The sequence below is a fragment of the Pleuronectes platessa genome, chromosome 14 (genome assembly GCF_947347685.1).
Source record: "Pleuronectes platessa chromosome 14, fPlePla1.1, whole genome shotgun sequence".
Taxonomy (NCBI): Eukaryota; Metazoa; Chordata; class Actinopteri; order Pleuronectiformes; family Pleuronectidae; genus Pleuronectes; species Pleuronectes platessa.
This window is the reverse complement of record NC_070639.1, coordinates 1,342,807-1,360,023: the sequence shown is the minus strand read 5'-3', so window position 1 is coordinate 1,360,023 and position 17,217 is coordinate 1,342,807. Positions and strand designations below refer to the sequence as shown.

The window sequence follows — 17,217 nt, the reverse complement described above, 5'->3', positions numbered from 1 at the left end:
GCAAGTCCATTTTCTGTTTTATTTTGGAGACGGCGACTCGGAGATCATTCTCCACGCTTAGTATTTATTCTGTATGCATGTCAGGACTGAGAAAGTATTTTCGTATACCCAGTATACCTATCTTTGCAGATCAGGCTAGAAAAAGGAAGTAGGCGGGAGCCCTGAATGGAAGTCCTTCCCAGGATATTTGTTAAAGTTACGGTAAAAAGTAGTTCAATAAGAGTTGGAATATTTGGGCAGAGTTAAGTTACAGAAGGGATTGGATTCAAATTCTTTAGATGAGCTGGGCTTCAGAAATATAGAGTTAGGGAACTGCCAAAGTTTAGTGTTTAACCTTCACATACACCTCCTTCATCTCTGTCTGTCTCTAGAAAAGAAGTTGAAGGATAGCACTAAAAAGAGATTTCAAAATTTTAAAATTACAAATTTACCAGATGAAGAACAAAACCAGCTTCACTGGCTAATAGTAAAATACAAGTATATATGTTGTAACAGTCTGGCATTTAGATTGTATTTGTCAAGCTTAATTCTGTAAGTGTTTTCTGTTTATCTGTTAGATCTCTGTTGTTTCTGTTTGAGTTGTTTTCATGTTTGCACTCTGTTTCTGTTTCCTGCTTTATTTTGTAGTCTCTGTTCCTTGTGTGTTGTTTGTCTTCACTTCCTGTCGGTGATTGTCTTCCTCAGTCCTCACGAGTTTCACCTGTGTTTAATTGGCCCTGCCTTCCCTCTGTGTATATAAGCCTCTGTCCTTCCCTTTGTCCTTGTCGGATTGTTCTTGCGTTGTTGCTGTTCTCACTGTCTTGCTGTTCTTGATGTTCTTGATGTTCCATGGTGCTGTCCTTTCCTGTGTTCCTGCCCTGTCCTGATCTCCTGAGCCTCTTGTAAGTGTCCTAGTGTTTTTGTCCTCTTGATCTTGTCTTTCCGTTTTTTCCACTCTTTTAGTGTTTATGTTTTGTGTTTTGGTCTAGTTAAGATTATTTTTATATTAAATATTTTATTGTTAAATACCTCGGCTCCTGGGTCCATCTCTGTCCACAAACCGTTACATATGTGCTGACTTGCAGCTGCTACCAGAAGCTTTTGGACTTTCAAATGTCTTAACTGATAACAGAGGTGGGACCAAGTCATTTTTTTGCAAGTCCCAAGTAAGTCTCAAGTCTTTGCCCTCAAGTCCCATGTCAAGTCCCAAGTCTTTGCCCTCAAGTCCCGTGTCAAGACAAGCAAGTCCTGTGTCAAGTCCCAAGTCAAGACAAGCAAGTCCAGAGTCAAGTCCAAAGTCAAGACTGACAAGTCTCAAGTCAAGTCCTGCTGTTTGAGTTTTGAGTCCTTTCGAGTCCTTTTGATCACAGAGTATTAATATATTTACACAGATCATGTATGCTTTTAAAATCTGTATTTATTTATTTATTAAAATAAAATAAAACAAAAATAAAACAAGTTAGTTTTACGCTGTTTCTACGGCGCCACGATGTGATGTTTTGAATAAAAAGCTGTAACATCAGTTCAGAACTCTCTGCGTCATGCTTGGTCAAGCCAGGGGTTGTTACACCCATAAAGCCCTGTTTGGTTTAGTGTGTGGCACCAACCTTCGAAGAATTTTTCTCTTCACCCCCACTTCCAGGGTGGTTCTTGACAGTTCCATGCTTGGCAAACTTCTTAATAACGTTACGCACTGTTGAAACGGGGATACCAAGGTCTTTGGAGATGGCCTTATACCCTTCCGAGGTCTTGTGTATTCAAATAGCCCTTCTGATGTCCTCAGACAGCTCTTGTCTTCACCATTGTGACAGAGGAACAGGGAATAACAGGTGGCTTTTTAAAACACGGAAGTCATTATTCATTGGCTAATTAATGTCACATTGGCAGAGACAATTTATCACAGGTGATTCTCATTTGTGATTTACCACAGTTGAGTCATAATGTGTTTCCATATTTATTTACAGCAAAGGGTGCCAATACCATTGTTTTAAATTGTTTATCATTTGCTCTTTTATATCAAACATAAATTCTCTATTTTCAGGAGATGGTCCACATTATGTACTTAAACTTCTTGGGTGCCAATAATGGTGTGCAGGACTGTAGCTCCTATCCTCCTCTTTCATAATCCACCCCTCTCTGAATCAGCTCAACATTCCAGCTCCCATTAGAATCTGTGACCATGGCGACAAAAGCAAAGAGAAGATGGAGATGCATGTGGGTTCCATGATGTTTCTGTAGCAACCAGGTTTGCAGGTAAATGGCATTCTTGTGTAAAGTGGCTACGCGCGTCAGATCTGAAACTGCTACTATGGTACACCCAGTCAGGGAGAGTGGATTTTGAAAAATATCATTATCAGTCTTATTTAGAAGATAAGATATCTTGTCAAGTGAATTTGTGAAATATTATAGTGAGGATATAATGATGCATTCTGATTTGCTGTGTTTGAATTTAGAATAAGAAAAAAAAAACTCAAGTAACTTCCAGTGTTAATTTCGTTGACGAAAAATATTCGTTAACGATCTTTTTTACATGACGAAGACGTAACGAAAACGGATCTTTGAAAATAAAAACTAAGACTAAATCTATTTTAACTTTCGTTGACGAGACGAAAATGTTGGTGGTTGACTAAGTCACAAAAAATTTTTTAGACATCGTGTCAGGCCGTCATGAAGTATCATGAGCGGGCGAGTGTGTGTGTGTGCGCGCCAGATAGCGCACCGGTCCCGAGGCTCCGCCCCCGCCCCGCTCACTCGCTCAGAGACACAAGATCAGAGCTCGTTCACGTGAACCGGCTGCTTCTTAACAGTGGAAACAGTGAAAACAGAGTTTCTCTGGTCTCAGCTGCTCAGAGATCAGCGCAGCAGCTTCTTGATCAGAGCAGAAGCTGCAGGTGGTTTGTAACGAGCTTCAGTTTCTGTGTCCGCCTCCAGCCTGAACTTCTCTCACTTTTTGTTTTCACATTTAAAACTAAATATATATTTCTAAGCTATTAGGCTGCAGCTATATGTTTTTATTTATTTAAAAATAGCGTACTTCTTATTTCATACATTTCCCACAAATATTAGGAGGACTCAAATAGCCCTACAAAGTTCTGTTTAATTTATTTCAAAGTAGGCCTACACTTGCCTGTGTATTTTCTTCTCTTCATAAGTGTTCGGTGTTTTCTTTTTTCTTTATTGTCGTTCTATAATTTCGTAAATGCAACAAACTATAGTTTAGTATAGTATAATTTATATTAAAATGTATTAGCTTTGTTATCAAATATGTTTTGCGGCTTGAGACAAATTTTATTTGGGGGAAGAGGGGGTAAAATTACTCTTTTCAAAGTAAAGGTTGCCGACCCCTGCTATAGACTTATGCTGGTAGGGATATCTAATGGACAACCTAAGTAGTGCAAGCTAGACTATTATGCAGTTTTAGACACAACACAGGGTCCCTGGGCCTGAGAAGGGAAGATAAGGAGTTTAATGTGGCTACTAAATGTGACTAAAACTAGACTAAAATGTAATTCGTTTTCGTCGACTAAAACTAGACTAAAACTAAGAAGGATAAAAATGACTAAATGTGACTAAACTAATATGCATTTTTGTCAAAAGACTAAGACTAAGACTAAATCAAAAATAGCTGCCAAAATTAACACTGATTGCACTTCTGTCCATCCTGGGAGAGAGATCCCTCCCATGTGGCTCTCTCTCAGGTTTCTACGTTCTTTTTACCCTGTTAAAGGTTTTTTTGGTAGTTTTTCCTTACTCTTGTTTAGGGTTAACTGCAGAGGATGTCACACCATGTTAAAGCCCTATGAGACAAATTGTGATTTGTGAATCTTTTCTATTCTTTTGAAGGGTAGGGCCCAGAGGTAACTTTAATCTAAATCTGTATTCCGATATGGGTCAAATGGCTGTTCAGACTGAGGTCGCATTTAAAAAAATATAATCTGTATCTTAATTAGAACAACATATGAAAGTGGTGAAGAGCAAACCAATTTGTTAGCCCTCGGTTCACCCACTCACTTCCCAATCGTGAGGAGAACTACGATGGCCTTACTGAAAAATATCAACAACCGCATTGGGCAGTCTCTACTTAAAAGAGGAGATATATTCAGATTCATAAATTTAAATATGTTATTTGTATATTTTATATACTGTAGTTGATATCTTACATGTAGAAAAGTTATAACCATTTTGTGGTTCGGCTATATTACAAACATTAGGTAGTTGTTTGAATGCTAAAGCAAACTAACTTTCGCAAAAAAGTTAGCAGGAGACATACAAGTATGTCCTCTCCTTTGACAGACTATAACAGCTCAGCGTGGCACAGAGGTGAAGAGTGAGGATGAGGAGGTGGGAGAGGAAGAGGGCGGAGGATCTATCAGGGCGAGACAATGGTCGGCTCCCGGAGCAGCTCCTGCAGGGAGGAGAGCCTGGAAACACTGTGTTGGGACCCACTTTTGGAGAATAATAGACAGAACTACATGTGTACCCAAATCCTGAATACATGTCTTCTTTGGCCCAATACACAACTGGTATTAACATGTGTTTTTTTTGATCGGATCACAAATTCACAGCTCTTAGAACAGGTGTGAAAGCACATATGAAGGACCTCATACACTGCTGACGTCCTCTGACCCGCTGCAGTATCACTAAGAATCGAACATATATATTTTTTCTTCATGTTTAGAATTGCCAACCCACGAGTCAGAATTTGCAACTGAAATACCCCCTCAAGTCGGAATTTTGACTCGTAAGGTCGGTGACTTCAAATCCAAGATCCAAGAAATCCAATCCAAATCCTCACCACCCCTGACTTCAAATCCAAGATGGCCAATAGTGTATCAATAATAGTGAAAGCTGTAGTTTTTACAGTTAATTCACAGTTGTGGGATCGAATTGTGGGATCGAATTGCCAACCTCCAACCAGAAGGTTGGCAATTCGATCCCAGTCTTCCCAATCGGCATGCCGAAGTTTCCTTGGGCAAGATGCCAAGCCCTCAATTGCCCCTCATAGAAAAATAAAGTGCTGCACTGTATGAATGTGTGTGTGAATGACAAACTATACTGTAAAGCGCTTTGAGTGGTAATCAAGACTAGAAAAGCACTATATAAAATACAAACCAATATACTGTCTGTGGACGTGTTACTACGGTGTTAGTTTACGTGAAATAATATTTTTCTGACAATGGCTAGCTGACTAATGTAAACATTTCCTGTTTGCAACTGGAATGCAATAAACACGGTTATTTAGGTGTGATGTCATTCCGAGGGCCAAGCTCCAAGATATAATGGGATGTGGCATAAGAAACACAGCAGCCATGTGGTTGAGACACCCATTGTAGTTTTCTTTATTAACCGCTATCTTGTTTGTAGTGCAGCTAATGAACTGAGAACTGAGAAAAAACTGGATCCAATAGTGACTATTTTCACCATAAGCCCAGAAAAATTAAACTAAATGTAGGCATCTACCATGTACTTAACACCAACAACTCAAATTTATTTTCACTCACATAATGCTAGATATATAAAAACTATAGCAAAAACAATCTTCACCTAGGCTGACAGAGCCCTCAAGAAAAGCACTTTCAATATGTATTTATTTTCACATTATAAAGATTTTCATGTGTTTTTTTTATTGTACTGTATAATGTATTTTTAACTTTACCTTAAAAAGCAATCAAAATGTTATTTAGATTTAAAACACGTGAACGGTGTTCTGCTATGCTAGACAAAATATCTAAACTACACATCATGTTAGGAGACAGATTACTATTTCACATATGACCAACAATTCTTAAAAAAAATTCAAATATCATACTGAAATATTATCAAAATATGCATCTTATTGAGGTGACCTAGACCTGACGGAGTTGACCGATATCTGGCGGTGGAGTCAAAAACACCCTGTAATGTAAAATTATACCACTATATTATCTCTGTTCATGTATAGCATTTCTGCTTGTGTAACTGCCAAGATGACATCAGAGCCACAAATCGGAGACTTTGCTCGTCATCCCCACCAAGTCCTCGGGATTTTATTTTTCACGTGGTTCACACACACATCTCACCCCTTCACTAAATCTGCATAGAAGCACATGCCTTTAAATGTTTCTTTGTCGTTCCCTCTGCAAAATGCTCTTCGTCTCACCAAGTCAAGTCGTATTTTCCTGTACTAGAAAGGGAGTGTGTCTGTTTACCTTCACTAGTATGTTTGTGTTTGTTCCCTCAACTAAACCCTAAAAGAGTTGATGATTCACAAAAGCAATAAAAAAAGCGGAAATGCTGATGCCACATATTTAGTATATTTGAAAGTTATTTGAAGAACTAATTATCCATATCTATATTAGACTCAAAAAACACAAAAGTATTCTTACCATCAAACTCCGTAATAAGCCTGTCACCACAGACAGATTTGACGGAGTTGACGTAATAGGCATTTTGTTCACCAAACAAGTTCAGGTAGCAGGCATTTTCAGGTGTTGGCAAAAAGTGGGGATACAACTTTGAAACCTTATTGTTGGAGCTATTTATTTAGTTGTAGTACTTAGTGCTGTTTAGTTTATTATTTTGTTTAGTGAGTATTTAGTTTTTTGGTTATTCTCAGTCAATTTGCTTGATTTCATTATGATTAGATTTCTATTAGTATTCTAGTTTATTATTTGTTTACTTTAGGTGTTTCTTGTTTATTATTTGTGTTTTGTTTCATTTGGGCACGGTAGGGGGGCACCTGAAGTTATATAGGTAGGCTGTCGGTAAGGGACCAGCATGCACCTGGGTGGGCAAATGGTTTTTTACCGGAGCGGGAGAGGCACAGGAATTTTCTTTGTTCTTTGTTTGCTCGCTGTTTGGTTAAATAAACCACGCTTTTCGCAGAAACTGGACATCTGTTTGGACACTATGTTTTTCCCATCCGCGTACACCACAACCCATGGTGCAACAGTGGCCCTTTGATTAGTATAATTCGAAGTTTGATTTGATACGTTTATCTGTTTGACAATCGGCTGCTACACTTATGAAATAAGCATTTGACATTCAAAATCAACTTTGCTCTGTTATGAGATATAATTATGTTTATCTTTTGATGAAACAAGCTCTTATTAATCAATAAAATAATTGAATCCACTTAACTTGCACATGTTATAGATGTAGTAGGAAGATATTAAGTGTCATAGATTTTATATCATACTTATTAAATTAAAGGGAATAATTGTATTGAATGCATTCTATTATTAATCCTTCATAATATCTACAATTAAAATTATTATTTATTTTAAACCCAAGACTATTTTCAACTGCTGGACGTGTTTTTTTCCGTTAAGATAGATGGATACTTTATTAATCCCGTGGGATCAAGAATCGGTCTTATTATACTATCATAAGTGTGAATTTTGCCAACCTCTACAATGTCAAGAACTCCATTTCATTTATGTTATGGAGTATATTTTAATATCAATATTAAATATTTTCTGATAGCTAAAGTTATGGATGCCCAAAGGCACAACATTTAATATTGTCTGGCCTGTGTAAGGCAGTATCACAACAACTGTAACAATGAAGCTATGCAGGTTTGTTTTAATATAAAAACATTTTTTTATAATCCAACGTGGTCTGCATGATATTAACAAGACCAATACATCACCATTTTTTTTTCCCATTGAAGTTTCGGTGTACATATTTCGACATACTTCTTTTCAGATTCATATAAGGTCCAGATTGAATGAAATTCCCTACAGGCAGTCTGGTCTTTCTGATAGCTGTAAAAGAACAGTAAGAAAATAAGAGCTACATGACACAGTGGGCTACTTTGCTCATATAATACTTTATAGCCCAAGGTGGTGGGAAGTTTACTTGCACAAACAAACAAAATTACTCAAAATATATAAATCTAGGAATGCTCAACACTGACCTTGGGCATTAGTAGATGAAGCTTGGAAAACTGATGCCAACTGTCTGTTACAATGTAAATGTTACTTTACGATTTCTGTGGTAGCTGTCTTGTTTAAAATGTAACATTGATGTAATAATGTTCAACAGTTAATGTCTAACTGTCTCTGATACATTGCCTGGGTTCAACTTACCAAAACTTTAGTTCTGGTCTTGCGCATAGTTGTAAAACAGATACAAAACTTGATTTATATTTTTGTGGTGAATTACCTGTCCTGTATAAAACTGGAGACTTCTGCGTCATTCTGAAACCCTTTTTCCGTCATCAGAGATTTCCATTTTGGAAGCAACACATGTATTAGACCCGTTTCTGTCAGATGTCCTGTTTTGTTTCACCTTGATGTATTTTAGCAGTCTTTGACAACGTTGGTCTATGCTTCATCGTTTTTTTCTCTGTTGTTAATGTGTAAGTATGATCCTCCATTTTGTGTAATTTATGTAAAGAAACTCCCAACAAACTTTTAATAACAACCTCCCCGTCTGAATAATTTTTCTAAGCTATTTTAGGGCCGCACTTCTACTTTGTCTGACAAATTCATGCTGCTTCCATTTGTTTGTTTGTTTTTTGTGTTATTTTGGCTGCTGTAAACCAAGTTTTAGAAAGTGAAAAGGAAAAAGAAAGAGATCCTAATAATACAAAAATGAACACACAAAACATTACCTTCTTGACCCACGAGGATCCTGTTGACCCATTCTGGAGCACCCTGACATCGTCTTGGTCCTGCTATAAGCTCTGATTTCAGTCAATTCCACCAACCACTCCTTTTTTAATTTATTTATTGATTTAGTTCCTCTATTCTTAATTTATTAACTTATTATTTTGTATTTAGGTTTTCTTTATTTTCCACAGAACCAAAACTTACAGGCATCTAGCACAGACACCCCCCCCCCCCCCCCCACCGACACGCATATCTATACACACAATTCTGATTCGTTATTGTGATGGTCATTTATCCACTGTTTTTGTCTGCCTTGTATCATTTTTGTTGTTGATGTTTCATCCTCTCTACCTTGCAATAAAATAAAATAAAAATAATTTATGCTGCTTTTTCAAGACACAAACGCAGAACCCTGTTTCTAACAAGTTTGCCCTTTCTGGGCGACTGAAGTATCATTCCCATGGGAACACGACCTTCAGTGTATGTAAACATTTTAGGCCTATTCTAATGTCACCAATACACTGCAGTTTTAAATTAAGAGTCATTACACAGTTACTATAACATAGATGGGAGAATTATGAGTTCCTCATAAATGTATAAAAATGTATAATACGTGACTAGGTAATTGTTAATAAATAGAGCACTATACGTTCTAAAAAGTGTAACATCCTGTCATTGTTCTCAGATCCAATTCACCTTCATAATGCAAAACATTTATTTGAGATGTCAGCGTGACCTTTGACGACCAAAATCAAATCAGTTACCCTCAAGGCATTCTTTAGATATCGTATGCATGACAGTGGGACGGATTAACAACCGGTGTCAATATTTAGAGAGGAACGTGGTCAAATGATGATATATGATGGTTATATTATGTTGTTTTTTCTTTCACAATAAACTCAAATGAGACACAAAATTGCAAAAACTTAAATGATTTTATCTTAAACAACAGTCAACAGATCAGTTTCATTTTGATTATAATCATATACTTGTATAATAAATGATGACTGTGATTCCAGAAGGTCGGCGGTTCGATCCAAGCCTTCCCCATTCCACATGTCGAAGTGTCCTTGGGCAAGACACTAGACCGCAAATTGCTCTTTCCCATAGAGAAAACTGCTACATTTAGGTGCACTGTATGAATGTGTACGTAAATGGGTGTTTGTAAAACTCCACAGTAAAGTGTTTTGAGTGTCAATAAACTAGAAAAGCGCTATATATATATATACAGACTATTTACCATTTATCTGTTGTATATGAAGAACCTAAAATGTTATACATCAGTGGTGTATTCCTGAGTCAGGGTGAAATAGAGCTGGTGTGTTTATTGTCGAAGTAACATGCCTCAAGCTGCAATGATCTGTACAAAGATCCTGAGGGTGTGTGGACTTGCATAAAACATTTATTTTGTGTTTCAAACTCGTGCAGTATTGGACTTTACTCTTTATAATTTAAGTGCAGATATTGTTATTGATAGTCCAACTGGCTTTTAGTGGTAATGACTTTGACCCTAGCACTGCTCTACAATGCTGTTTATTTCAAAATTCCTGGACGCTTTAGATTCTTTTTCCATAATTATGGCCACTGATAAATCAGGAAAGTACGACTACTCTCTGCTTAAGGCCTTAGCAATCACTGGATAATTGCCTCAATGCACCATGTGATATTCAATGCTGAGATGAAAGTCAAAGCTAAGCAAGTCTCTGATTATTCTCAATGTACAGTACCAGTCAAAGGTTTGGACACACCTTCTCATTCAATGGTTTTTCTTTATTTTTCTTTATTTCTACATTGCAGATTAATATTGAAGACATCCAAATTATGAAGGAACACATATGGAATTATGCAGTAAACAGAAAAAATGCTCAACAAACCAGAATATGTTTTATATTCTAGATTCTTCAAAGTAGACACCTTTTGCTTCGATGACAGCTTTGCACACTCTTGGCATTCTTTCAATCAGCTTCATGTGGTAGTCACTTGGAATGGTTTTCCATCAGTCTTGAAGAGTTCCCAGAGGTGCTGAGCACTTGATGGCTGCTTTGCTTTCACTCTGTGGTCCAACTCATCCCAGACCATCTCATTTGCGTTAAGGTCGGATGGCTGTGGAGGCCAGGTCATCTGACGCAGCACTCCCTCACACTGCTTCTTGGTCAAATAGCCCTTACATAGCCTGGAGGTGTGTTTGGGGTCATTGTCCTGTTGAAATACATGGCATGTTGCTGCAGAATGCTGCGGTAGCCATGCTGGTTAAGTATGCCCCTTGAATTTTGAATACATCACCAACAGTATCACCAGCAAAGCACCCGCAAACCATCACACCTCCTCCTCCATGCTTAACGGTGGGAACCACACATGTAGAGACCATCTGCTCACCTTTTGTGCCTCTTACAAAGACATGGCGGTTGGAACCAAAAATCTAAAATTTCAACTAATCAGACCAAAGTACAGATTTCCATTGGTTTAATGTCCATTCGTTGGGTTTCTTGGCCCAAGCAAGTCTCTTCTTCTTCTTGTTCTTCCTTAGTAGTGGCTCTTCAGCAATTCGACCATAAAGGACTGATTCACACAGTCTCCCCTGGACAGCTGATGTTGAGAAGTATTTGAACTCTGTGAAGCATTTATGTTGCCTCTTAAGCGGTTTCTGAGGCTGGTAACTCTAATGAACTTATCCTCTGCAGCAGAGGTAACTCTTGGTCTTCCTGTCCTGGGGCGGTCTTCATGGGAGCCAGTTTCATCATAGTATTTGATGTTTTTACGACTGAACTTGAGGATACATTCCAAGTTCTTGAAATTTTCTGGATTTACTGATCTCCTGTATTAAAGTAATGATGGACTGTCTTTTCCCTTAACTTAGTTGAGTGGTTCTTGCCATAATATGGATTACAACTGTAGTAGAATGGGCCCATTCACTGTATAGAACTGTGCACCAACCCTGCCTCTGCACAACACAACTGATCGTCTCAAACCCATTAAGAAGGCAAGAAATTCCACAGATTACTTTTTGGCAGGGCAACCCTGTTAGTTGAAAACCATTCCAGGTGACTACCGCATGAAGCTGATGAAAGTTCAAGAGTGTGCAAAGCTGTCATCAAAGCAAAAGGTGGCTACTTTTTAGAATCTAAAATTAAAACACTTTTCTGTTTACCACATAATTCCATATATGTTCCTTCATAGTTTTGATGTCTTCAATATTAATCTACAATGTAGAAAGATAGAAAAATAAAGAAAAACCATTGAATGAGAAGGTGGGTCAAAACTTTTGACTGGTACTGTATAACTGATTGTCTGCATCTTTTTGCATTACTGTGTTTAATCTGTGTATCATAAATACATTACTATGGGCCATGAAAATATGGGGATGTAACCAACCAGTTCAATTCCAACCAGGGAGCTTGTTGCATGTCTCTCCACCAATTTTTCCAGTCTTTAAACTGTCAAATAAATGCCAACATACTTACATGGGGTGATGGGAACAAACTTACATTCTACTCTCTTCTCCAACATGGCAAGACGGTTGGTGACCTCAGTTTTCAGCTCATTAATCTTGAACGCCCTTTGGAGAGATTGACACAGGTGGGAAAAAGACAGAGGTAGAAATTACTTAAGAAAGAAAAGTTACTGCCATCTGAGACTTTGTCTCTATGATAGCAATGCATCTTTTGTATTACACTTTTCTGCTGCAGGTAGCATTTAATAATGTGTAAACTGTTTTGTACCAAACCAGACCAGGTATCTGTGTGAATTTAACAGATGCAATACTTAGGGCCTGTCCAAATTCTCCCCTTAGCCCTACCACTTAGCCCTAGCCTTTCGTGTTTCTCCATGTGATCTACGGGTATCGGCCATCTAGCCTTTCATCAACCCTTCAACCATAGTATATTCAGGACCACCTTAAAAACAAAGGGGTAGATACAAAATCTCAAATGCTTCACAAAGGGACAAAGCGAATCAACATGGTGACCATTGTGGCAAATCATTTCAGAATGAAATCTTGCAAAATTACCATGAAAATGTTTTAGAATCCACTGAAATATCTTAGTTTAATCCAGTAGCAAACAAGATTATAACCGGTCTGATTAAGAGTTATGAGTAACATTCGTTACTCCAGTATATGCAGTTTTCCAAAATGTTAGCAATTTTATAAAATTCAGTATTTAGTTTCTGTGGACAGGACTTACGTAACATTGAAATAGCACGTGGTGATTGAGTGTGTATTGATTGATGAATCAATCTGTCCGTCTGTCCTTCAAATTGTACAGATGTGTCACTGTCACTATTATAATTTTGGTTGTAACGGTTGTTAATATGTTAATAGTTGATATTGTTTGTCACTGCAATAAAGTTGGTCGGCTGCTTATGATGTTGCGAGTCCTGTTGTTGTGGGGTCATTCAGATGTAGGGGTAGGGCTAATGGAGAGGAATTGGGACAGGCCATTAACCAGACAAAATAAGCAAATGGAATTACAACTAAAATGTTGATTCATCCCTTGCTCTTTAAAGACATTTTGTCAGACTTTGTACGTCTACTCGTCAACTTTTGTACTCCTATGCACTTCAGAGTCTTCACAGAGAAAAAAGTGAAATCATGATCCCCTGAAAAATGTAAGTAATTACCCTCCGTGGACTTTTCTACATCTTGTCATGGTATAACCACAGATTACCATTTATTTAATTGGTATTTTATGTAATGGACCAAAACAAAATAGTCCATCATTTGGAAGTGATAGGAAATATTACATGGATTTAAAAATTATTTACAAATAAAAATCAGAAAAGTGTAGAGTGCATGTATTCACCCCTTTTACTGTGAACGCCCTAACAACGATCTGGTGCGACCAATCGCCTTCACAAGTTACATTTGCAGGTCGCATAATTAGTAAATAGGTTCCACATGTATACTACCGTTTCACAGGTTAGAAAATATAGTCAAGACATTGACAAGGTTAGAATTGATGATTTTTAAAATTAAATATTAATTCTGTTCTTCAAACTTTGCTTTCATCAAAGAATGCTCCATTTGCACCAATTACAGCATTGCAGACCTTTGGCATTCTAGCTGTTCATTTGTTGAGGTAATCTGTAGAAATTTCACCCCACGCTTCCTGAAGCATCTCCCACAAGTTGGATTGGCTTGATGGGCACTTCTTGTGTACCATACGGTCAAGCTGCTCCCACAACAGCTCCATGGGGTTTAGATCTGGTGACTGCGCTGGCCACTCCATTACAGACAGCATACCAGCTGCCTGCTTCTTCCCTAAATAGTTTTTGCATAATTTGGAGGTGTGCTTTGGGTCACTGTCCAATTGTAGGAGGAAATTGGCTCCAATCAAGCGCTGTCCACAAAATGGAGTGATAGCCTTCCTTATTTAAAATCCCTTTCAGCTTATACAATTATCCCACTTTTTTCGCAATTTCTCGCATGGAATAGCCTTAATTTCTAAGAACAAGAATATACTGGTGAGTTTCACATGAAAATCCTCTTTTTCTGGCCATTTTGAGTTTATATAATCAAACCCACAAATGTGATGCTCCAGATACTTTCTTTGAAAAATATGGACATTTCGAAGCAAACAGGTCAGGGATAAAGTTGTGGCGAAGTATGAAGAAGGCTTAGGGTATAAATAAATATCCCAAGCTTTGAGCATCTCAAGGAGCACCATAAAATGCATCATCTGGAAATGGAAGAATATGGCATAATCGCAAACCTACCAAGACAAGGCCATCCATCCAAACTGACAAGCTGGACAAGAAGAACATTTATCAGAGGAGGAACCAAGAGGCCCATGGCAACTCAGGAGGAGCTGCACAGATCCACAGCTGAGGTGGGATAATCTGTCCACAGGACAGCTATTAGTTGTCTACTCCACAAATTTGGCCTTTATGGAAGAGTGGTCAGAAGAAAGCCTTTATTGAAAGTGAACCATAAAAAAATCCTGTTTGGAGTTTGCCAGAAGCCATGTGGGAGACACAGCAAAGATGTGGAAGAAGGTGCTCTGGTCAGATGAGACCAAAATGTATCTTTTTGGCCTCAATGCAAAACGCTATATGTGGCGGACACCCAACACTGCCCATCCCCCTGAGCACACCATCCCAACAATGAAACATGATGGTGGTAGCATTATGCTGTGGGGAAGCTTCTCTTCAGTAGGTACAGGGTAACTGGTCAGAACTGAGTGAAAGATGAATGGAGACAAATACGGTGCAAGCCTTGAATACAATCTGATGCAGTCTGCAAAACACTTGAGACTGGGGCAGAGGTTCATCTTCCAGCAGGGAAATGATCCTAAACATACAGCCAGAGCTACAATGGAATGGTTTAGATCAAAGCATGTTAATGTCTTAAAGGGGACATATTATGAAAATTCCACTTTTGTAGTGCTTCTACACATTAGTTTGGGTATCTGGCATGTCTACCGTCCCAAAAACTCTGAAAAAAAATCACTCCCGCGATTTGTTGTGGTTCCTCTATTTCAGAAACTATGTGCTAAAGTGCGTCCAATGGAATTTCCACCGAAATAGACGTCATAGTCGAAAAATGCCCATTTAGTACATTCCCCCATTGCTCTATGCACTCCCCCACTACCACTCGACCCACCCCTAGATGGACCCTCCCACTTTATAGAAGCTCGGCCCACCGGTGTCCGCCATTTCATTCTTGCAAGCCTTGGCCTTGGAAACACTTGGATAAGCTAACAGCAGCATGAATCAATTTCGACAACCGAGATGCTCAGTGGTCGGCTGCACAAATCAGCACAAATGTCTTCATGTGACTCCAGCTTCAGAAGACACAAATTTGAGATGGATTGAGTTCATATATGATGGCAACGTTCCTGCCACCACTTTGAATCGGACTGTTTTATCAACCTGGGCCAATATAACAACGGATTCTCTAAAAGGTTGTTATTGAAAGAGGGGTCGGTGCCATCTTTCCATCGCAATACTGAAGACGAGGGAAATGTACGTTTTTTTTAAAAATAATTCTGGTATTTGCTTCTTTTTGACATTTTGTGTGGAGGCTAGTGCCGTTAGCATGTTGTGCCGTGTGTGAGGGGGTGGGGGGCTAGTATGTAGTGGTGGGGGGTAGGGAGAGACTTTACAGGAGTTTTCATGTTCGACTGTTAATAACGTTATTGAACAATTAATCGAGGACGGCTGGCGAGTCTTAGCGAGAAGACGGCGTCGAACAGTGTTCGCACGACAGGTTCATGAGTGTTGTGCTCTCCACGCGCTTTCCCCCACTCCGCTGGTGTGTGCCTAGTAGCTGCTGTAGCTGGAAGTTAGCTGTGGCCGCCGGCCGCCAGTAGCTGCGCCGGCCGTCAGTAGCTGCGCCGGCCGTCAGTAGCTGCGCCGGCCGTCAGTAGCTGCCACGGTTGCCGGCTGCCGCGGCCGCCAGTAGCTGCCGCGGCCGTCAGTAGCTGCCGCGGCCGTCAGTAGCTGCGCCGGCCGTCAGTAGCTGCTAAGGTTGCTACTGGCGCTGTAGCTAACTTCCAGCCCAGTGCTGCCGTGGGAAAAAATCGGCGGCACAGTACACCAGGGAGGACACACGAGCGGACGGAGGGAAAGAGCGTGAAGAGCACAACACTCACGAACCTAACTTCCAGCTACAGCTGCTGCTACGGGCGCTCGTTCAAGATATCGGAGGATGTTGTTGTCATAATGTGCGGGACTAGAACGATTATTCATTACCAGCCGTAGTTGGGGAAATGTGCCCTTGTATCCATGACAGTAGTACAAACATGAATAACATTGCTGCTTTTGGTGTTCAGGCAAGCACATCTGTTCACGGTGCTAGGCTACATCACGTAGCATGCCAGACGGACCCACCAAAGATGCGCACACATGGAACGCAGCTTTCTATGAAAACACTGCGACCTCACTACAAAAGTACAGGTTGGTTTACCCTCAGTTACTTCGTCATGTCATTGATTGTGTCTCTGTGTTAAAGTTGTAACAGCATCTCATTTGTTGTGACTCCATGGATACTGTGTCTGTTTTATCATAGGCACACAGAAAACTGTGCTGCACTGATGTCGGTGTTGGGACCTCAGCTGTAAGAGACCTCGCTTGGAGGAGGGACAGGACAACCCAAGTTGTTGCAGTATGGACTTCGGAGAGCCACAGGATGCTACCTATGATCCTGATGACTCGATCACAGTCTTGACTGAGTCAGCAGATGTGACGTGAGTGACTCAATATTTAATCTAAACATTTCAATAATCAGATAGATTACCATCCTACACTTTTTTAGCTGTTGCAGCCTTTTGGTGAAATCTTTGTCGTTCTAATAGAATGGAATCTTCCAACCCTGTTCATAAGACACCCACATATATTGTCTATGAAAACTGCCTCCTGGAGCTGTTTGAGGTGTGTCCTGTGTGTCGGCGGGGGACAGATGTAATATATAAGAAGGGCGAGTGCACAGCAAAGCCGGTGAAAGCAGATGCAACCTTCCGTGATTCTCACAGGCTCTATTTAAAAGCCAAACAGTGTACAAACAGTATGTGAAACATAAATAACATATCGATTAACTGCTGTCTTTAAATTGTCTTCACGATTTAAAGACCATTTATTTATCGTCTTCACGATAAGTAGAATAAAATAATTATAAAAAGAAAATAATAAATACAAAAACTGCAAAATG

General features: G+C 39.3%; 1 protein-coding gene and 1 long non-coding RNA gene across 6 annotated transcripts in view; one reads left to right on the top strand and one right to left on the bottom strand.

Moving 5' to 3' along the window:
* Positions 1–17,217, bottom strand: part of pde9aa (phosphodiesterase 9aa) — a 107,030-nt gene that overhangs the window by 49,883 nt on the left and 39,930 nt on the right. For all 4 annotated transcript variants that reach the window (XR_008341791.1, XM_053440161.1, XM_053440162.1 and 1 more), the window contains exon 6: positions 12,059–12,129. Coding sequence is in view for 3 of the 4 variants with exons in the window: in XM_053440161.1 (XP_053296136.1) it covers positions 12,059–12,129 (71 nt within the window). In the remaining variant the exon portion in view is untranslated. The remainder of the gene's footprint in view (positions 1–12,058; positions 12,130–17,217) is intronic.
* On the top strand, positions 15,380–17,095 carry LOC128456108 (uncharacterized). 2 transcript variants are annotated; one of them, XR_008341793.1, is made up of 4 exons: positions 15,380–15,533; positions 16,343–16,466; positions 16,579–16,756; positions 16,865–17,095. It is a non-coding gene; the product is annotated as an uncharacterized LOC128456108 (long non-coding RNA). The 2 variants fall into 2 exon arrangements; XR_008341792.1 differs by having other exon boundaries at positions 16,579–17,095.